Source organism: Parasteatoda tepidariorum, chromosome 9 (assembly GCF_982258835.1).
Source record: "Parasteatoda tepidariorum strain Cologne lab strain chromosome 9, Ptep-v5.0, whole genome shotgun sequence".
NCBI lineage: Eukaryota > Metazoa > Arthropoda > Arachnida > Araneae > Theridiidae > Parasteatoda > Parasteatoda tepidariorum.
In genome coordinates this window covers 19083602-19107204 of record NC_141763.1, presented here as the reverse complement: position 1 = coordinate 19107204, position 23603 = coordinate 19083602, and the positions used below count along the sequence as shown (strand labels likewise).

General features: G+C 32.8%; 1 protein-coding gene across 4 annotated transcripts in view; it reads left to right on the top strand.

Moving 5' to 3' along the window:
- Positions 1-23603, top strand: part of LOC107439020 (pregnancy zone protein) — a 113962-nt gene that overhangs the window by 25960 nt on the left and 64399 nt on the right. For 3 of the 4 annotated variants that reach the window (XM_016051477.2, XM_043046296.3, XM_071186786.2), the window contains 11 exons: positions 2162-2267; positions 4163-4274; positions 5106-5221; positions 6938-7153; positions 12486-12707; positions 14379-14693; positions 16784-16933; positions 17910-17991; positions 19402-19532; positions 21939-22089; positions 23450-23588. In XM_016051477.2, coding sequence (XP_015906963.1) covers positions 2162-2267; positions 4163-4274; positions 5106-5221; positions 6938-7153; positions 12486-12707; positions 14379-14693; positions 16784-16933; positions 17910-17991; positions 19402-19532; positions 21939-22089; positions 23450-23588 — 1740 coding nt within the window. The remainder of the gene's footprint in view (positions 1-2161; positions 2268-4162; positions 4275-5105; positions 5222-6937; positions 7154-12485; positions 12708-14378; positions 14694-16783; positions 16934-17909; positions 17992-19401; positions 19533-21938; positions 22090-23449; positions 23589-23603) is intronic. The other variant, XM_016051483.3, reaches the window with a different exon arrangement.

Genomic DNA, 23603 nt, shown 5'->3' with positions numbered 1-23603 from the left:
TCTTCGTGCATAGATTCTACTAATTACATACAATTTAAACGCTCTAAAAGTTCACGAAGACCACGATGGCTCAAAAGATAGAGCAGTCGTCTCACAGTGAGGTAACATAGGTTCGAATCCCAGTGGTGGTTGGTCGATATGTATTCTGCAACCGGCTGGCACTGACCACAGTGCTAACATAACATATCCTCAGTGGTTGAATCCCTTTGCTGGCAGGCTAACTTTTATATTTAAAACGGTAACAAAGTTTATGTTTCTAAATTTAATTACTTTCTTTATAAATATAATTTAAAATAATTTTGACTACCACTTCATAAAAATTTATCATATATATAAATTAAAATATAATACGTTAGTTTAGAATAATTTTTATTGATGCGTTTATTCGCAATTTTTATTGTATTCCTCACTAACCCGAATGAGTTAAAGCCATTCGATTGGCTGGCACTCAGATAACGAGTTCGTATAGGTAGCTTAGAGTAATATAAAATTACTAGGAGGCTCTGCCCCCTGCTCGCTAACGCTCGTCAACCCCCGAGAATTGCTACGCAATCCTATGTGGTTCACGCCATGAACCATGGCTCGCTGCGCTCGCTCGCCAATGAACACAATGTTCTAGCACAAAGACATAGTATATTATCATCAAAGACATAGTATTTTATCATCAAAGACATAGTATTGTACTTATGTAGAAGAATTCTATCAATGTTCTTATTGGCTTTTAAGAAAGAATATTAGCTATTTAGATTGTGCATGGTGAAAAAATCAAAACATTAGCTAAATGAGAAACATATTAGTAAAATAAATTATCAAATATTGTAGTTACTCACCTAAATTCAACTAAATGTGTATAATATATTAGTTAATGCTATAAATTCTGAAAGTTTTAGAAAAAAATTTTATTATTTAAAAATATAAACTTTAAACCCTAACTTTTCCTGGTGAGATAATAACCCTCAAAAAGTCTTTCATTTTCAAGAACACAAAAATTTGTTTTATAGCCAAAGGAAATATTTTTGGTGATCAGCATTATTGAAATCAATTTCTATATTAATTAACATTTGTGATAAAGTACATAGCATTTTAGAACAAAATAAGGATGTTTTACATACAATAAATTAAAATGCATGGCTGTTAGCATTACCCGAGAAATACTAAACTGATTTTCTCAAAAGTCTGACCTTGTGACTTATTTATAGTCATGGAGAAGGCCAGCCTAATTAATTCCTAATTGAGTTTAAATTAAATATTATCATGTTTTTAGGGCATGAATCTGATTTGAACAACCTGATAATGCTCACTCTGGTTATTGTTTCCGTTTTTAAAAGCGCTATATGTTGAGCCACCTCATGTGACATTTGCCATGTGACATTTTTAGCAGCAATCATTGGCCGATTTTCTAACGTTGCCATTCGGGGAGTTTTAATGAGGCTTTTTTTTGGTGCCGTGTAAGAGAAATATATATATAGATTCTTGCTTGTCAATGTCATTTTTTGTCACATTACTACCAGTTTGAAAAATCATTTTCGAAGAGATCAAAAGTTGGCAGGTATGCGCATGTGTAACGTATAAATTGATAAATATTAAGACAAAAATACAAAATAGAGGTGGTGAATATCAGATCTATTCTTTGACTAGGCACTAAAAAATTCCAGTAAATGGGAATGGCATCCCACACTTTGCTTGTGACTTGCAACATATCACTAACATTTTTAGATCTGTTAGCTCTTTCTGGTAACTGTGGATATAGAGATATTATGAATGGACAAAAACAAAATAAAGTGATGTTTTTCTGGTAACTGTAGACAAAGATATATTATAAAAGGACAAAAACAGCAAAAAATAATGTTTTTCTGGTAACTGTGGGCATATAGAGATTATGAAAGGACAAAAACAACAAAAAAAGGTTTTTCTGATTAACTGTAGGCATAGAGATATTATAAAAGGACAAAAACAAAATAAAGTAATGTTTTTCTGGGAACTCTGGACACGTAGAGATTATGAAAGGACAAAAACAACAAAAAAAGGTTTTTCTGGTAACTGTGGACATAGAGACATTATGAAGGGACAAAAAATTAAGTTTTTAGAGTATATCATTCCTCGACCCATCATCTAATTCTTAAAATATTCTTGTAATGGAACTGTTATTGGTATATTTAAGGTATACATTCGGGAAGAAAGTGGATGGTAAACTGAAAACCAGAGTGAGCTACAAGAGAATGTCATGGGACAGCAAACAGATTCCTTCTGTCGAACAATCTGGACTCGTAAGTACAGTTATGCGCAGAAAAACACCTCCTTACATAAATATTATTACTTTACATTACCTTTAACCACATATCACTCAATAAATAAAAGAAAAAAAACTAAGTTAAAGCTAAAGATCTGTTCTATGCTATCAACTTTCTCCGTTTTTCCTGATTTGCTTTCGAAACCTTAAGTACATAGGTACTTAAGTTTTCATTTGTAGTCATAAGGTTGTTATTTGAAAGGATGAGTAAATTAATGATTCAAGTGGAGAGATATTAGAAAATTTTACTTAACCAATGTAAAAAAAATACAGATATATTAAAAATCGGTTTATCAGGAACTAAATGACATTTTAATTCATAATTCAATTTCGTTAAAATTTTGTGTATTTTTATTTTTAAAAAATGACATTTTTTTTAAATAATGCAAAAATTTGTATACTTTGCGATTCAAAACTTTTTTCGATAATTATTAAATAAAAAAATAATAAATAATTATTGGAAATTATTTTTTGCATGAAATTATCTTTGGATAAACGAATTATATTACGCGCAAAACTGTTTCAATTCACTTCAAAAGTTCTCGAAATACGGTTAATTACATAAAAAGTAAAATTATCATTAAGAGGCGACCGCTTTCTTGTTCTAACTATTAGGACCATATTTCAAAGATTGCGGCTACTCTCTATATTTTGGGAGTCAGAAATCTTAATTTTTGTCAAAAAAGGAATGTTTTTCTCGAGAAAGTACGTTTTTGTGCCTGAAATTGTAACTTAAAATATCGTCTATACTGACTAATTATCATATTTGAGAATATCTCTTTGAACCATTAATATTAGGTCCGAACGTGAAAATCTGATCACTAGGCCAAACGTCATTGTGTATAAAAAATCCTGTTTTTTACTTGCTGTAAAAGTAAACGTTAAACGCTTGCATTCTTATTTTGCGCACTGGAAAAATGCATGTAGATCTCAAAGAGTTTCTAATATTGTATGACTTACGTAATATACTATTTTAATTATAAAACTACAAATTAAAATAATGAAAAACTAGGAGGCTTCGCCCCCTGCTCGCTGGGGCTCACCAACCCCCGGATCTGCTTTCGCAGTTCATTTCGGATTGCTTCGCAATCCGATGCTCGCTTTGCTCGCTTATTGGATACGTTCTTAACGACTAGCTTTTGTATACTTTTTTGAACACTGAAGTTCCGAAAACTTTTCACTGTAGAAAATTCTAAACCTGTGCATTTCAATATTAATTTTAAATTGCAAACAGTTCACATATTTTTCTTAATCACACTATTCTAAATTTCAGTTGTTGAGAAAAGTAACTGTTGTAAGTTTTGTTTTAAAGTCTTTCCCACCAGAGGGCTAAAACCATGTGTTGTAAAACAATATGAAATAATACTGAAAGCCGGATGTAAAGCATCGGCTTCGATGAAGATAATTTTGATAATTCGGTGAGAATTCACCCGATTAGCCATATCATGCTCACTACGTGCTCTTGCGTGCCGAAGCCTATCAATTAAAACGTATTAGCGTTTTATATAATATAGATTAGCCATATGATGCTCACTACGTGCTCTTGCGCGCCGAAGCATATCAATTAAAAATGAAAACTGTTGCCAACGCGAGAAAAGAAATATTATCGGTTTTATTGATGCATACGTACGTATTAGCGTTTTATATATAGATTAGCGAAAACTAGTTGGGGTTCTAACGAACGTCAATTTTGTGTATTCCTTCTGAGCTTATTTCTCTGCATTTCATTTAAGAGATTGTAGACTCCACAAGTGCGTGCTGGTAACGCGTTTAATACTTGCAATGTAGAGGTTAGTATCGAATGTATTTACCAACGTATACTAATTAATTATGAAATGTATTTCCTTCCTGAAATTAAAATAACTTTTATAGATTTCAGGCTGTCACAACATCACTGTTAGCACTTACTCTCTCCAAATGCATAAGGGGCAGTATCACCGCAGAGCGTTGGAGTTTTTCGCTGAAGTCATCGAAAATGGAACAGGTAATATATCAATTATTTTTCGAACTAATCAAAACTCGTGTAACTTCCAGGCGATAGAGCAGTCACCTTCCAAAAAGGTGAACTGGGTTCGAATCCACCCGGTGGCTGAGTGGTAGTGTTTCGCTCTCCCGTGCCACAGGTCTTGGGTTCGATCCTCGAACCGGGCAAGGTTGGCTCAGCCTTTCATCCCTTCAGTGGGTCGATAAATGAGTACCAAGCATGCTTGGGAACTAAACACTGGGGGTTCCGCTTTCGGCTGACCACCTGACCCGAACATCTGCTCCTGCACCCCAGAGCCCAAGGTCAAGGAAACTGAGATGGGCACAGTAGGCCCTGACCCTCTATGGGCTATCGCGCCATTGAGTTTAGTTTTTAGTTTAGGGTTCGAATTCAGCGATGTCTAGTCGATATGAATTCCGGGATTTATGGAATTCGAACCAGCGTTCACTACATCGGCGAGCCTTCTATCTTTTCCTTCCATTGGCAGATTTTACGACTACTTACAACTTTCACAATCAAAAAGCTCACAACGATCTATCACCTGCCATTGACAGCAGCAGCAACCAATCTATAATGTGGATATCAAAGTTATAACATTCATATGTACATAGTTGGATATTGCACTCAGATTGGTCGTAGCAAGTCGACACCTGTAGTGCTTCTTATCAACATCGTTTAATAGAAAAAAATAGATTAGACTATTTTAAGAATTATATTCGTTGTATAAGTTGTCAAAGATTAAGAGCGATGATTACTTCGCCTTCTCGTTAAATAATAGTATTAAAATACACACAATAAAAGTTGTGTCTTAAAGAAAGTTTTGTGTTTCAGAAATTGTGGTCAACGAATCCATCACGAAGAATGTAATGAAATCTCCTTTGACAATAGAATTTCTTGGTACAGAAGATGCTGATTACTTTAAGCCTGGTATTCCTTTTTATGGGCAGGTTAGTATTCCAAAAATGCGATCCAATTCAATGGAAAATTGGATTAAATTTGGATGAAACAATTATATTTGTGTTGGTTTTAAAAATGTTTTTAACTATAAAAATTGAAAATATTTTTCTAATGGTGCATTGCGGTAGCATAAAATTAAGTTTATGTATCAGTATTCTGGTTGACCTTAACATTTAAATTATTCAATTTTATATGCAATAGACCTGATAAAGATACCTTATTACTTTAAAGTGCTGGTAATATGCAACAAACCTTTTCTTGTTCGATAATGTAAGAAATTCATCAGCTTCGAAAATTGTAGGGTTAGACAAAGTCGACATGTTTCGAGCGCTTAAACATAGGCGTGCGTTCTCACAACTCACCAGACGACGCAAACGAGGAAAACACCGATTTGAAAAAGAAAATATTAAAACGTTGATCATCCGCGCTTTTGTTTTTCATTTTTCGAAGCTCTTTTGAAGTCTTGAGAAGAGCCATCCTTTTTCGAACACTCACAACATGTCCACTTTTAAAGTTTTTGAAGCAAATAAAGCTCTAACATTATCAAGTATTTCTTTCTACTTCACTTTCATGGAGTTCACTTTAACCTTTGCTTTTTTAAATTTTTTTATACCTATATAACAAGGGGACCACGACAGGATTTCGTGATGCAATTGCAAAAATTGCAAGATCTCATATCTACCTTATGTATCATCATATAAACAAGGCTAACTCGTATCATGTCCTATTATTTTTAATAAATTTTTCCTTACTCAAAATTCGTGCTATCAATACTGAAATAGCCACGGTTTTCAAAATTCGCAACATTCTGTTCACTGAAACCACCCACATACAAGTATAGTTCGTTCACCAGGAGTTGACACTTGGCTCCACCTCCTTGGACGAAGAGTTCATTTAGGCTCGGGAGTAAGAGGAGAAACGTCTCCGCACTTGAAATCGAGACAACCCTTACTGCGCGCCGAACGCAAACAGGAAATTCTTTTTCAGTCACTTACTTCGCTTTATCATCAGCTATTGTACCTTTCGTTACTCTAGCTATTTAAATGTATTGCAGCAAAATACCTTTCGTTACTCTAGCTTATTAAATATATTGCAGCAAAATACCTTTCGTTACTCTAGCTAATTAAATGTATTGCAGCAAAATACCTTTCGTTACTCTAGCTAATTAAATATATTGCAACAAAATACCTTTCGTTACTCTAGCTAATTAAATGTATTGCAGCAAAATACCTTTCGTTACTCTAACTAATTAAATGTATTGCAGCAAAATACCTTTCGTTACTCTAGCTTATTAAATATATTGCAACAAAATACCTTTCGTTACTCTAACTAATTAAATATATTGAAGCAAAATATCTCAAAAAGGACAAACTATTCACTCAAAAGAGAGAAATGTAATCTAAATTATAAAATATTATGTTAAAGTAATACACATAAAGATTACGAAATAAGTATTTTTGTCATACGATCGCCAAATAGTAACCTTGCACAGGATTGTTCATATCCTTCTTCCTAAAAATAGTGAAATAGTATGGTTGCGGGAGGCCTAACGAGTCCTTCCTTTAAGTTGCAACTAAAATAATAAAACGATGGTTTTAAAATAAAATAAAATAACCCATTATTTCAGCTCCAGTGTGACGTAAATAAAATACCTACCTCTTAAGTCATTAAGTTATTTTTTCATTGCTTTCTTTCCTTTTCTTCAGGTTCAAGTTAGGAAAGCTGATGGGGAAGCTGCACCATCGGAGAAAATTACTATCTGCGTCTATGACCGTAACATGCAGAGAAGTCACTCAGGATGGTCTCCCTATGATAGAGAAGAGGACAGCAACAGGTGCCACCGATACACCACAAACAAAAAAGGGCGTTTTCGTTTCAGTATAGCACCACAACCTTCATCCATCACCAAGCTGACCCTCGTGGTTGGTAACACATTCTTTTTTTTTAAGTAAAAATAACTACAAAACATTGTGTTTTAAAGTATTTTAAAATACACCGCGAATCATGACATGCCACATTTTTATAATATGAGTTTTGCTTCCCAGTTTGAGTTTTTCTAACAACTTTGCTGCCGTGTTGCATGAGTTTTGCTAACAGCTTCAGAACTGGCGAAAAGAGAAAGAAACATTAACCCAGGCCCGCTCGCTCCGAATTTACTACCAAAGAATGTGTATATGTATTAATACCAGTATTAAAGAATACACACGTGTACTAAAACGAGAGTACTAAATTGCGATTACGTCTGTGTGATCTTATGCCATTTTAGCTAGAAAAGCTCGTTTCATATATGAGTCGCTCAGAAGCCAATGCGGTTAAGTCCAAAACACAAAAATTGAGAAAATTGATGTTTTTTGATACATTAGTTTTTAAAATTCTTGGTTTATTAATTTAATTAGGAAAGTGTATAAAGTCTTTTTTCGAGGTGTAAACTCTGCAAAAAACAAGATAAATACAGGATGTGTAAATAAAAACGTAAGTATTTATTGAAATAATGACAGCATCTTAAAAATTTTAGGACTTATACCTTTTGGCAGCTGAAAAAGATAAGAAATATATATAGTCTACTAGTATAAACGAACTTTTATTTTTCACAATCATCACTAGATACAGTGACTAATAGAAAATAAACTGTTGGATTATTTCAGAAATTGTTTTTTACTTCAAAACTAGAATGGCACTTTTCTTTGTTTTAGGAAATGAAAATAAAATAAATAAATAAAAAAAAAACTAAAAATACCACATTTTAAAAAAATACTACGAAAAAACCATACCCCTTTTTTTGGTGAAAAAATACTACCGTAGTATAAAAAATACTACGTCTGGCAACCCTGATTACTATGAGTTTCTTGTTTTTCAGTGTTACCAACAAATATCGAAAGAAGAAGAATAATTTAATTTTTATTTCAAAGCTTATGTAAAAAAATACTGATAAAAGGTGGACTTATTCACAATGGCTTCTGAAATTATTATACAATATATTCAGAAGCTATTAAAAAAAGGGCTGTCTAACCTAGAAAAAAGTAACCAACGAGTAAATCCTTTAAAAACTAAGAAGATTATTATTTATTTCATCAAAATTTCCAAAAATCAGAAAATATCAAAAAATGGACTTAACCGCATTGGCTTCTGAGCGGCTCATATGATACCGTAGGCAGCAAAGGGAGAATCATGCAATCACGTAAATATGTAATCGTGGTCCAGAAGGGGTTTAACAAATCAATTAATTGCTTATTTGTTTATTATTCATTTATTTATTGGAATTACATACATATGCAAGATTGTGTGCTCAATTTAGGCTTATAACCTTTGTCAAATGGGACAGATAGAACAATAAACAATGAGAAGGATAGCACGAAGGTACATCCAAGGTGTAGCAGGATTCGAATCCGCTACCTCCACGCTTTGCACGGCGTTTAACGGGCCATATCTCTCGGCCAGGGACGTCAGTAAATTAATTGCTGAAGGTTCCAGATGATATTTTTGACCAAAATTTCTCACGAGAAATGATGTTACGTTTGCTTCATTTAACTTTACAACACGAATTTATTTAGCTGAGTCCGAGTTACCAGAGAAGTTGAAAGATGGTTATTGGAAATATCTCGAAGTTTTATCAGGCGAACTAACTCATAAAGTAAACATGTTATGCAGCAAGCTTTGATTACCGTATGATACAGAGGAAAGGCACTTCGCCTTTACCGAACAGTTTAATAAACATGAATGAACAAGATACCCACCGTATCATTTTCCCTCCTAAACTGATCGTTACCCAGTAGATTGCTGAAGTGATCACTGATTGCAGTCTATTAGTGAGTGGGTGATCAAGTTGATCAGACTGCGAAGGCACCAACGGTGTGTGGTATCGGTCCTTGTTAAACTGCTCTAAATTTCGCGTGCAAGTCGCCTGACTACCAAAGCGAGGAAGCCATCCCTTTCGCAGAATATCAAAATTGACGTAGCATGTGTTTGAATAATCCTCAGGGGTGTTTCTCAGACCGTCACCTCATTGTGCGGTTCTAGATCGATGTAAATAAAATAATACCTTCCGCATTATGAGGAGAAAAAACTTCATCAGTGCCAAACAACGCAATAATAACAAGTCCATAAAGCAAACTATCATTTTGGTACTTTACAGATTCGGTACTAATCTTTTTCTGGCATGGAAATGATCACTTGATTTATGAATTTGCTCTTAGTCATTTATCGGTACGCATACAGGCAGGTTCTTGTGCTCAGTTATATAAGTACGTCTTATAAACCTTTGTCAAGTAGAAGCCCCACAGTGGACTGATCGTAAAAACACAGTTCCCAGTAGAACACACCGAAGTTGAGCATCACTGGAAGCGGGTGGGTGACCACTTTGATCAGCCTGCGTAGGGACCGAGGATGCGTGATTTCGGTCTTCGTTAAACTGTTCTACCGTAAAGTGCTCGACTTCGCGTGCAGGTCATCGGGCTACCAAAGAAATGGATACCTCTGCAGACGATCAAAATTGCGATGGCATATCTTTGAATCATCCTCAGAGATGTTTCCCTGACCGACGAAAAATAGTCCATTTTGCAGCTCTAGTGCGACGTAAATAAAATGCCTACCTACTTTTCAAGTAGAAACACAGATAGTACTATTCAGGAAAGGACAGCCACAAAGTTACAACGAGTTACAGTAGAATTCGAACCCTCTGCCTCCACGTTACAGAGCGTTTGGAGAATGATACCGTTTAAGCAGGGAGGCTCTTATGAATTTGTTCATATGTGCTTGTCTTTTACATGCATATGCAGGCTTGTGTACTCACTAAAATTTACGGCTTATATGCCCTTGCCAAGTTGAAGAACAGTTAACCCAAATTAGAGAAAGAACATCACGAAGATAGATCCAGATTTAAGGTGTGATACGAATCCTTCGCTTCTACGCTACGGAGCATCTGTGTGCATATATGGCAGTACTTTTACTTTCGTTACTTGTACCACCGGTACAAGTAAAAAGTACGTACTTTTACTTGTACTTCGTTACTTTTCAAATTTAGTACTTTTACTTGTACTTTCGTTACCTTTTTAGGGAAAAAGTACAAGTACTTGTAACGAAAATATCGAATGAAATCGTTACTTTTTTCTAAAACTCGGTAAACTCGGTAAGCCTTGAAAAAAAAAATATTTAAAAATAATATTTATGTTTTTTTTTTAATTTATAAAATTAATGTGCAATATATATGCATTAACAGCCAACTTCGTGTTTAAATACCTTCTGTTTCAACATATACTGCACATTCAATTATTTTTTACTAGCTCAAAGATCACCAAGCTAACTGAAACCCCGTGTTTGCTTTGTTTACGTTTGTGCTTTTAGAATGCGTTTCTAAACAGTAAAACAATTTTAAATCAATGGTAATTTAAATAAATAAAAATAATAAACTAAAAATTAAAATCAATAGATAAAATTTCTTTTTCGTGCAAATCCATAAAAAGTTTGATATTAAAATTATATTTGATTTTAAAATTATATTATAATATTCTTCCGAATTTAAAAATAAATTAAAATCCATAACTTTCAAAATTAAAAATAATTAAATAAATAACAACAATTTCGCAAAAACATTAAAGAACATAAGTATATTATTCAATAAAAGTTTAGGTTACTTTGAATTTTCGATTTCCTAGAAATATACATTTAAGTCGTTACTTTTTTTGTTCAGTACTTGTACTTTTACTTGTACTTTTTACTCGTTACTTTTTAAAATAAGAACTTTTTACTTTTTACTCGTTACTTTTTTAAAAAATACTTGTACTTTTACTCGTTACTTTTAAAAGTAACGTTGCCATATATGTCTGTGTGGTAAGACCTCTCAGCCACGAAGATCCCTGAATTCGTAATTATCGCTTTAAAAGAAAAAACTTTTACTACCAGGGCAGTGATCGCCATACTTATTTGGATATGAATCTTAGTGTAGTTGTAGTTTATTCACATCGCACTAGAGCTGCACAATGGGCTATTGACGACGGTCTCGGAAACATCCCCAACGATTCGAAGACATACCATCACAATTCTTCTGCAGAGGGGGATGGAATACCCGTTTCGGTAGCCCGACGACCTGCGCGCGAAATCGAGCAATTTACGGTAGAATAGTTCAACGAGAACCAATACCACACGCTCCCTTCGTAGATTGATCCAGGTGGTCACCAAACTACACACTGGCCGCAGCTAGTGATGCTTGACTTCGGTGTTCTGCTGGAAACAGTGTCTTAACGATCAGTCCACTGAAGGATGTGAGTTTCATTATTTACTCTGAGTTTTATTATTTACTAGCCGCCTAAGGCGGCCAGCTGTCCGCCACGCTAAAGGTTTTCACAAATAAAGTTTTTTAAAACATAGCAGGAAATCTGAAGATTGGTGGACAATTAAAGTGTTCCTGTCCTGCAATTTTGTCTTTAATTCCTATTTTATATATTATATAGCTACAACGCTTAAGAGAAGAAAAAAACTAAAATGCTAAATACATGAAAAGAACACGAAAACGAATTAATTTTTTATGGTATCAATTTCTATTTCGATATAATTTTTTATGGTATCAATTTCTATTTCGATATAATTTTTTATGGTATCAATTTCTATTTCTATGTCACTACAAAAATTATCGTCTTTGCTTAAGAAAAAAAAAATAGAGCGTGGAAAGAAGAAGAAAAACTTACTGTAACAATTATGAACAGCAACAAATATATCAAAGCGAAGCGTTCTATTTACGTATCGAATAAGTTGCCACATTTTTAATACAAAAGTTAAACTTTTCTCCACTTTGATAAATGTAAACTAATGCGAACCTTACAATTAAATTATTAATTCCTTCGTATATTATTGGTTTAAGTTGTCGAAAATTAATATTTCAATTGTAAGGTTCGCATTAGCATACATTTATAAGAATGGAGAAAAGTATATGCATTTTTTAATAGTTTTTTGAATATGGCTCTTTGAAGACGAAAAAGCATAGATTTTCTTACAAAGTGACTGATAACTGAAAAACTAATCCAAATTTTTGAAAAAGAAAAAAAATACTTCTTCATTATGTCAAAACACAATTATGTGCCGAGTTTCGTGCCAGGGCGAGGCTTCTGGGGCGATATATTGTGATTACAGACAGACACACACACAGCCGCGTTTATTATTATGTATAGATGTATAGACAATTATCATAAAAAATTGTTTTCTAACAAAGTTTTTTTTATGTAAAAGATTAGTTAAAAATTATATTCTCAATTTGATTTACAGGCAGAAGCTGTGAAACACGAGTCTCAACATTATGAAGGTATGAGTTACCTAAAAAAGATCGAAAAACCACAGGCAACGCTGACACTCAACCCGTGGTATTCTCCATCTAGAAACTACCTGCAGATACAATCCACTCCAGACGAAATGGAATGCGACAAGATGCACAGGGTCAAGGTTCGATACACGGGACAGAAAGGAGCTTCCATTAAGTTCTATCACAAAGTAAGTGTATTCTGTATTTCAAATTGAGTTTGGAACATCTTTAAGTTGAGAACATTCGCACTAACTGTTTCTAATGTTAAAGGAAAAATCTTCAGTCTAATTAACATGCTGTGCTTAATAAAAGGGAAATATGCAGTTTTTATTTATGTCTATCATATAGCAGTTTTATATCATACTAATTTTTTTTTTTTTTTTTTGAAAATTGTGATTTGAAACGAATATTATAATGCATTTTTTTCTACTACAGAATCTCATTCCAAATCGTGAAATCTTTTATTCTAACAAATATTTATTACTGCAAATGTGTGTTTTTTTTTCTGTTCTATGTATATTATTACAAAACTTTGAAAAAAGAAAGATTTGTATAAATTATTCTTATGTGTCTTATACTACTGTCCTATATTTCAGTCCAAATCATAAAAAATTACGTACCGGATGAATATCGTTATTGTACATCTATCATACCCTCCAACTTATGAGGATTTTGAAAATAATTCTTTCTAGTGGTAGCGAACCAAAGTAGAAATTTTTAGAGCAAATGGATCTCTCATAAAACTTTTATCCGAACTTAAGAATCTAGCCATATGGCCTGCACCATATAAGTAATAGTGGACAAGTTACTCTAAAATTAATTTTTTTTAAATATTAAGACATTAATTTTGCTACCGTCAGAAAAGAAGATTTCTGAAACTACGGAAATTCCGTAGCAGTTGGAGGGTATGCATCTTGCACTAAGCATCCGTAGCTAATTTCAAATGTTGAAAGAATTATGATTTGGATTTAAAATTATTATTATGTATTATTATATTAGTATTACGCAGCAAATACTACAACTGTATATTATTCTAAATTAAGAAATATTATTCAGATCGAAAATTAATACTATGCATCTTGTTCTACGACTATACATTATTCCAAATTATAAAATCTTATTATTTTGGAGAAATATTTACTATGCATCTACATTTACTATTTACTGCAATTGCATTTTATTTCATATTTTTAGATATAATGAAAACAATCCTTAAAAATAATGATTTAGAACGAGCATTATCATTATGCATCTCATACTAAATTTTACTCCATACAAACCATAAATACTAATCATACATACTAAATCTTAATCATACTTACTCCACATTTTGCAGGAAAGAAATTTAGATTGAATATTTTTACTATACATCTCTTACTACGCATTATTTAAACATTCAAAATCTTGAAAAAATTATTATTTGGATCGAAAATTTTTATTATTATACACGGATTGAAACTGTATCTTAATCCAAATCCTGAAATATTATGATTTGGATCGATCATTATTATTATGCATACCCATACTACGACTGTATCTTATAACAAATCATGAAAAATGCATTGTGAGTTGCAATCATAGAACACTTTTGTATCACGTACCAAACTGAAAATTAACTTCATGAATTGAAATAATGTTTTTTTAGATCACTACAAAGCTTAAGTTGTAATTTACACGGCATTTAATTGAGATATTACCCATTGGCAAAATGGGTGTTGTTTTATGTTTGATGACGTGCGCACCTTATTTGGATGTCATCAAACTTTTCAACTTTCCTCAAATACTTCAATCTCCATTTCTTCGCCTATTTTTCGCTTATTATAAATTTTGCTTGTTGTTAAATTCGCTCATCTTCTCAGGTGATATCGAGAGGAAGAATAGTCCAGCAAGGATCTCACCAGAGAACGTTCTATTCCAAAGACGAGAGCGTTAATCGCAGGTACGACTTTGCTCTTCTCACTGCTGGATCGAACAGTCGTTCATACTATCCCCTCAGGCCGCCTACAGTCAGTAACGAAACTTCGATGCCGGAATTGGGAGAATTCGATCTCAGTTTCGATCCCAGGGCCACCATGTCTCCCGTCGCCCGTCTCCTCATTTATTACGTTCGAGACGATGGCGAGGTCGTTGCGGACAGTAGGAAATTCCGCATAACAAAATGTTTGCTAAATAAGGTACGTATGTAATATTCATACTCATTAAACCCGCAATTTTTTTAAAAAGTTTCAATAAAACTTTGCATAGTGGAAATCTTAAGCCTAAATCGTAAGCCTAAGTCTTAAGCCTAAATCTTAAGCCTAAATCTAAGATTTAACCACAAACTATTTATTTACCGAATAATAAAGTGACGCTGATCTACACCATTGCCTCCTACATCAGAAAGCCTCCACGCTGTTTTTTGTCAGTAGTCTGCTCAGACTATTTAAAATCTGAACCAGTTGAATCCATAATTCATTTATGAAAGTAATTGAGAAAAATTTAACATGTATATTTGAGAATTGAATCTGTAGTGGTTGACAAGTAAATAAGACAAACCAATCATATTCAAAAATTAAACAAATTTTCTGGGCTGCACACTTATTCTAGTATCAAACGGTCACTAACAATAGTTAGAATAATAATAATAAAGGAATTTCGTTTGCTAGTTTTAAGGCGATGCTCGATTGTGAAACTGCTCCAATTTTTGTGATCCGTGTGGATCTTTAAAAACTATCATTTCATTCGTTTCTTTAGCTATTTATAAGTTGGATTTTATGCTTTTTCTTTTTTGTATAAATAATATATCCATTATAACAAATGCCAGAAAGTTGCCAGAATAAGGTTTTAGATGATTTTAAGGTGACAGATCAGTTGGCACAGAGTTACTTAAGTGGTGACTTGGAGTGAAAAATAAAGAATTTTTATAAAATTTATTTACCATTTAGAATGAAATTTAACCTATCACAATAAAAAAAGAATTTTTCAAATATTTATCAAAATCTATGAATCTCTTATTCTAATTTCAGTAAAATTTTGTTTCAACTGAAAAAAGATATTAAAAAAAAAACACCTTAAAATGTGCCACAAAGTCATCGCATTTTAAAGTATAGGGCTCAGTGACAAAAAACGAACGCATCGGAGGCATAATAAATTTTATGTGTACTTTAATCTCTTGTTTATGTTATTTTATAATCGTCGTTGAACAGCCAAACCAAATTTTGGGTTTGCGACTACTAATGTTCAACTCCGTAGCCTGGCAATTTTGAACCCAATCCAGAAGACAAGAGAACTTCTGGATCAAGTATTGGGAGAAATTTTGCCTTCATAGAGGACTTTTTAAAGGAACTATCCCGCATTTGTATTACATGATGAGGAAAAACACGAAAACTTCCCTCGGTTAACCTGACGGGAAGGGGATTTTAACCCATGATCCGTCTACCACTGAGGATATTTTACGTCAGCACTGTGCTCGTTGCAAGCCGGATGCGGAATTCGTATTGACCAGCTGATGCTAGGATTCGAAAATGGTTCTCCTGATTGGAAGGCCAACGCTCTATCTGAGTCATCACGGCTGTGCATTAATCTCTTGCAAAATCTGAAATATTTTTTCAATGCAATTTTTATAATTGCACATTTATTTCTGCATTCTGTTTCCTGTTTTTATATATTATCCAAAATTAGACATTAAAGGCAGTAATTACGAAACACTCTGTATTTGCCATTAATAGGGTTTTAAACTAAATTGGATAAAGAAATGGTTCATTCAATAATAAGTCTTACTATATTTACTGTAAATAAAATCCTTTTGCATCTTTTCAAGATTTTATATCATTATGATTATTCTAACTAGTTTTGCACAATATTTCCCATGAATATGTAATAGACTAAAATAAATTTACCGTTGACGTTTCAATATCGCCATGATGCATTGTGAATAAAAGGATTTTCTTGTCTTGTTTAGTGCAGGTTTATACATTTGGCGTGCACGCTTATATTATAAACCAAACTAAGGCAATCGTTAGTCGCACAAACCAAACTTGTATGTTACAAGCCAAGGCAAGTCAATCGTTAATTGTACAAACCAAGCTAAACATATCGTTAGTTGTACAAACTAACCCAATCATTGGTCGCTCCAACCAAACTAGTATGTTACAAACCTAGGTAAGTCAATCGATAATTGTACAAACCAAGCGAGTATGTTGCAAACCATGCTAAGCCAATCGTTAGTTGTACAAACCAAACGAGTATGTTATAAACAGAGCTCAACGAAACCTATTCTGTACAGGTGAATCTCCACTTCCGTCACGAGCAGCAATACCCGAGTACAGAAGCATCACTCTTACTGTCAGCCACTCCTTCTTCTGTTTGTGGCATAGGACTGGTGGACAAGAGCGTCCTTCTGCTGAAACAGGAGAAACAATTCAACATAGAAAAGGTAACTTCACCAGATACTTTTTACCAATCATTAAAGTATTGACTATTCTCTTTAATATTAATGTGATGTAAAATTCCGCGAATTTTATCTCAATTTCAAATTTAGTAGAAGAAAATCATTTTAAGATGATTTTTTTTTCCAATCAGGAATTATAAATATTTGTTAAAATGATATAAAATTAGTTATTATAGCCAGTTAGTCATAAAAATAGAGTAGTATGCGAGAAAAAAAAACGACTAATTTTGAATTACTTTTAGTCTAAATATTGTATTTTCACGTGTAATTTTCACTTAATGATGTTAGGGGTGACCTCAATTAGTTAGTGAATACGATATTTTAAATTAGATACAAAAACATACTTTTTCTGAATGCCTTTTTTTCGATAGATTTGGATTCCTTAGTCTCTAAATGTAGGGTTTAGACACAATCTGAAAAATATGGTCCAAATAGTTTCATCAGGAGAGCGATCCAAAGTTTGGCTTCTTAATGTTAGGTTTCTGCGCTGCTCGTCATATCTTGAAAAAGTTATAAGCGAATCAAAAAATCTTTGTAAAAATAGAAGCCGTTTATTCAAAGATAATTTCATACAAAAAGTAATTTTTAATCATTATTTATTATTTTTTTATTTTATTTAATATTAGTCGTAAAAATTTTGTATTTTACATCACTTTAAGGAATATAATTTTATGGCGCAAAATACGAAATTTGTACGAAATGGTGCAAGTTGTTCCTGAGAAATCAAATTTCACGAATGCATTTCTAAAATTCGAAAAATAACATTAAAAATTTTAAAATTATTGTACGTTGCACTGTACATCTGTACTGTATTTTTATGAGGGAAATATTGCTATTTTGTGTAATTTCGAAGAAAAAGTTTACATTTTTAAAGCTGTTATAGTATTTTAAGAGGTCTACAATTACAGTGCAAGTCCTGTAATGTTTGTTACTCACTTCTGGTCTCTCTTTTTTTTGTTAGATATTTGAAATCATGAAGGGCTTTGACGTGGACAAGAGTACTAAGCCATTACAAGTTTCAGATGATTACTGTTCGAAAAAAGGTACGCCATTTCATTTTTTGAGTTCAGGGTATCAACAGACTTTTTCAATCAAAATTATTCGAAAAACGCTATTTAATATTTCTTTTATAGAAAATCAAATATAACCTGTGACAGTTATAGTGTGCAGTATTTCAGGAAAAAGACGTACGACTATCAAAGCAGGAAAGCCTTCTCCTTTGCAAATGATCAAAATTGTAATTCTATATCTTCGAATCATCCTTAGAAATATTTCACGGCGTGTCAATAGCTTGTTGCAAGGCTCTAGGGTGTCGTAAATAAAATACTATAATACTATTATAAATAAAATAAAATACTAAAAAATAATCAGCCATTGGAAAATTTATTTAAAAGTAAAACGGAAGAGAACAGAAATATAGGATTAGTTGTATTCTACTTAACAATGATTTTACCTAACAGGTTTCAAAAATAGCTATAACGTTTGCCAATAGATGGCGCTGTAGTAAATTAAAACTATAAAATAATGCTTTTTGCTGCGTGTAATCATTTAATGCTAAATCAGAAATGTAAGGTTTGTTGCATTCTATTTAAGAAACTTAGAATTCCTTAGCTACAAAATTCCCCAACAGATAGCGCCACTGTCTGATTAAACTGTGTAATAATGCTTCTTTCTGCATGTCAAATCATTCTTGTTGAATTTGGCTTAATGTCTTTTAGTTTTGTCTTACACTTCGGCGCATTGTTGAGGCGAATGGTATTTATTTTAAAAACAATGTTATGTAGTTTTTCTTATCTTGATGCGTCATTTCTTGTTGAATTGAACGTTGTTGTTGTTAATTTACGTCGCACTAGAGCTGCACAATGGGCTATTGGCGACGGTCTGGGAAACATCCCGGAGGATGATCCGAAGACATGCCACCACAATTTTGATCCTCTGCGGAGGGGATGGCACCCCCGCTTCGGTAGCCCCACGACCTGCGCGCGAAGTCGAGCACTTTACGGTAGCACAGTTTAACGAGGATCAATACCGCACACCCTCGGTCCCTACGCAGACTGATCCAAGTGGACACCCACCCGCACACTGACAGTAACCAGTGATGCTTGACTTCGGTGATCTGCTGGGAACCGTGTCTTAACGATCAATTCACTGCGGGACTGAACTGAACGTAATTTTGATACTTATCACTTATGGAGAGCGAAGCAAACTATAAAGTTTCAATCTCCATTAGTTTTCTTCGTTAGTCTTTGAACTTGTTCGAGTCACTTAATGATATTTTATTTTGAATCTGAAGGGCTGTTTTTTTTTTAAATTACGTCACGCTTTTATAAAATTTTTAAAAACATAAAACGCTAGAAATAATACATATTTTAGAACTTGATTTTTCCTTTGGGTATTTTTATCATTGAATCATGTTCTTGTAATTTCATTTTGTCCTCTACAACGTTTTTTAGCCGATAAGCCTGAAAGCCTACCAGATCCACCCGTCTTCTTCGATCAGGAAGGTCGTCGAAGGTCCGACCGAAGGGTCCGTTATTTGTCCAGATTAGAGTCCTATCATGCAGACACAATCATGGCCTTCGAAGTAAGTTTATCCGATTACAGTACAATGATTAACTATTTCATTAAAAATTAATCTAAATATTAATGCAATGATTTAAATCCGCCTCTTTTTGTTCGTTACCCAACCATATCCCTTTTGTTAAATGCATACGGGCAACGAACGACTTGCGTAGTAAATTTATCCAGGGTCCCAGTGTTCGCTTAAAATTATTCAGATGACACAGCAAATTATGCATCAAAGCAAATGAAAATTTCTCTGATTTAGCTACCTTTAATAAGTGACCCTAACGCGCCCTTTAAAAATGAAGAATTACTGATTTGAAATCAGTGACGCTATTTGTATCTAAAATTTCATGAAACAGAAGAAAAAAATTTCTCCCCATTGTAATTTAAACATAAGAAAGTTGCAAATGGCGAATTGTCATTTTTAATCTTTCATAAAAGTTTGTGAAAATACTATTTGTTTTAAAAATTTCTGTTTTAAGTCAGAGATGCTAGAAAAGATATTGAGTTAAAATCTCAGTAGATTCTTCAGATTTTTGTCGTTATTTGTGTATTTCGTATTTAAGTCGAAACTATTTGTGCTATAAACATAAACCACTTTGCTGATATAGCCTCTAGAGCAGGGGCTTCCAACTTACATGAGGCCGGGGGCCACAATTAAAAACACAAATCAAATGGCTGGCTGCAACTTTTTCAAAATTTTATGTAGGACTGACTCTTTTATGTTTGAAAGAACATTAAATATTGCTGTCAGATTTTTACCAAGTTGTACAAAACAGAAGTATTGAATTACAAATTAAAATAAAAAGTAGATTTTTAAATATATTTAATTGTTATTAATAATATTTGTAAAAATATTAAATAAATAGTAAAAATTCGGGCTACAATAACTTTAATGTGCACCTATGTATTAAACAATTAATGTGCAACAGATATCTAATTGTTAAGATATAAAACTTTAAAAAGGTTTGTATTAAAACTTACATAGTAGCACACAAAATGTTCAATGAGAAAATTGAGGCTTGTCTACTGCAACGACCAGAGAATGGATATTTACATTTTAAATTTACAAGTGTGTGTGTAAGTATTTTCGTCCAAAATGAGTGGTTTCAAGAAGTTCAATCGGAAAATTTCTTCGAGAAAATTTCTGATATGCACATTCAAATTGTATTCACAAAGTACAAAAAAAATGAAATAAAAAGAGCAACATACACGATTATTTTTGTATTTGAATAAATATTTTCTTGGATGCAAAACCAGAGAAAAAAATTTTTTTGCACAGTTGGTATGTTAAATTTCACAGAAACGAAGAAATTAGGTTTTTATTAATGAGAAAAGTATTTTAAACCCATACAGATTTTTTTCGAAAATTTTCCGCAAAAAAAAATGACAACTAACATATTTCAGTTCGCGGGCCACAAAAAAAGGCTTCGCGGGCCGGATGCGACCCCCAGGCCACCAGTTGGAAACCCCTGCTCTAGAGGAAGGAAAAATATTTGTTCCCAAAATCATTTTATTTACTACGAAGATTAAATAAGATTGCAGAACGTGTTACATTTAGTTTTGATATTCAAATATAAAACTTATTTTGATTTTAAAATTTGATTTGATCTGAGTTAAGGGGACACTTCAGGTTCAAAATGATTTTTTTAAAATATCAACCAATTTTAATGAAAATTTTATAGATTGTGAATAAAGCATTTAGAAAGATATTCCCAAAATTTGAAGCAAAAATATTAATTTGTTGAAAAGTTATAATTTTTTTAATAATTTATCCGCAAGTTAAATTACTAAATGTTCCAATATTTCAAAATGTTTCCTGCGCATGAGTTTTTATCGTAGCTGTATGAAACTCATTTATATTACAGTTTGAATAAGTATAAATAAAATTGGATATGTTTGAACAACTTAGCACTTAATTTTAAACATATAAAAAATTAAAATATCATAGTCTTTATATAATTTTTAAAAATTGAAATTTGAATAACAATTTAAAGTAATTTAAAAAATATTCAGTGAGTATTCAGCTTTTATTTATATCACATTGGTTACGGAACATTAGGCCAATCATATATATGAGAAAAAAATAAAGATTTATTCAAAACTCATGCGCAAGGAACTTTTCGAAGTTTGAATATTATCGTAAAAAACAACATTGAGAAAAAACAGTTTAACTATAAAAACAGACAGTTTACATAACCTTGTTTACAAATCTTGAAATGCTTATAACTTTGCAAAAAATGACTGAAATTGAAAAATTTTTCTTTTAAATTGTAGCTAGATATAACTATTATTTTTTGAAACAAAAATTGAAAAAAGTATAATTTGGTCGATTTTTGGGTTTTTCATCGTGAAGTGTCCCCTTAAAAGCATGCATATAAGTTCGACTGTCTCTCACGAAATGTTGTTTTTTTCATTCTGCCAGGAAGCAGGTATGGTTGCCATAACAGATTTTGAGCTGGAGATGAGACCATGCCAGAATCGAGAACCCATCGCCTTTGAGTTGAGCGAAATGAACGAAAAAGGAATCCAGATGCTTGCCAGAAGGAATGGAAGACCACGTATGCGTGCATACGGTGACTTTACTACACTTCTCTGTCTTTTCTTTCACTAAAGCGAAAAATTTTGTATCGATTCCTGTGCTTAAATATTCTGAAAATGTTGGCGAGAACTGGGCAATGCACAGTGGGCCAGAAGACCATGATCTTTGGCCAAAGTCAAAAATTAAATTCAACTAAAATATGTTTAGGCAGCTTAATATCGCCCAAATTAAGTATTCATAATCCTTCCAAACATTATAATTTACTTTTCGGACCGACGAGAGTACAATGTCGTGAAAAATAGGTTTAAAAAAAATTTTTAAATGTAACTTTTAAATTTATATTTTAGAAATATATGTAGGAATTTCACCTTACTGTTACATTTTTTTCAGAGTAATTAGTCGGAAATTATAGTACAATTTTTCAATGTGTTGGATTAGTTAACACTCTTGACAAACTTATAGTTTATATCTTATCATTTAACATTTTACAAAGTTTGGACCACTTTCGAAACTTATCTCCAAAACGTTCCACGAGGCAATTAGCTAAGCTTTTTTTTGTTGTCTTCTTTGATGTTTCTTCTTTCGAAAAAACCTGCCCCATTTAATATGAAATTACGAAAATTATTATATTTTCATTGCTATATTTAAATATTTAAACGTACTATATATATATATATATATATATATTGCTCGCCATATTTCAGCCGTCATCTTGTTTTTTTTTTCTTTTCTTGTTTTTTTTGTATTTTTAGTGTATTTCAAAATTTTAACTATGACTTCAATTTACCTGCACATGAAAACCATAAATAAAAAAAACCCAAATTTTGAAACAAATGCTGGATGCTGACCCACTGTGCAATGGAATGAACGAAATTGTACCGTTTAAGCTCCTCTTTGATACGTGTTTTATGGCTGCTTTCCGAAAGCTTTGTAGTCGCATGAAATGATGCTTTTTTTGCAAATAACATGTTATTTTCATAACTGATGTGAGTTTTCAACAGTTACATCAAGTTACTGTTAAATCAAGCTTACCTTATCCTTCGTCAGCGCCCTCTATGTCTGTTCTGAAAATGGCTCAAAACGTCAATACTGAGAAAAGCCACAGATTTGAGATGTGGATAAGATACGTCAAAATTAAAGTGAAAGCAAAAACAATTCTAGTACATTAACATACCCACATTGAGGCAACCACTTTATGTTTTTTCCCCGATTAACAAACACTCCTAAATAATTTCACTTGCCTGCTGCATTCACTAAGCTCCTCATGTCAAATACTTATAAAACGGTTTAAGCGTTTATTATACAAAGAAAGCTTATGGTTGTAAAGATATAGCAATTTTTTTCAGAAATCGAGTAGTTTCTTTTACACTACAGTGCTTTTAATCTAATTTCAGCTGGACAATCTATGCCAATTCGTGCTGAGTTGCAGGTGCCATCATTGAAATCGAGTGATCCACAACCAGAGGCTCCATCTGTAGAGGAGATTCGTAACTATTTTCCAGAGACATGGTTGTGGGAAATGCAGACTGTCGGGTAAATATTTTACTA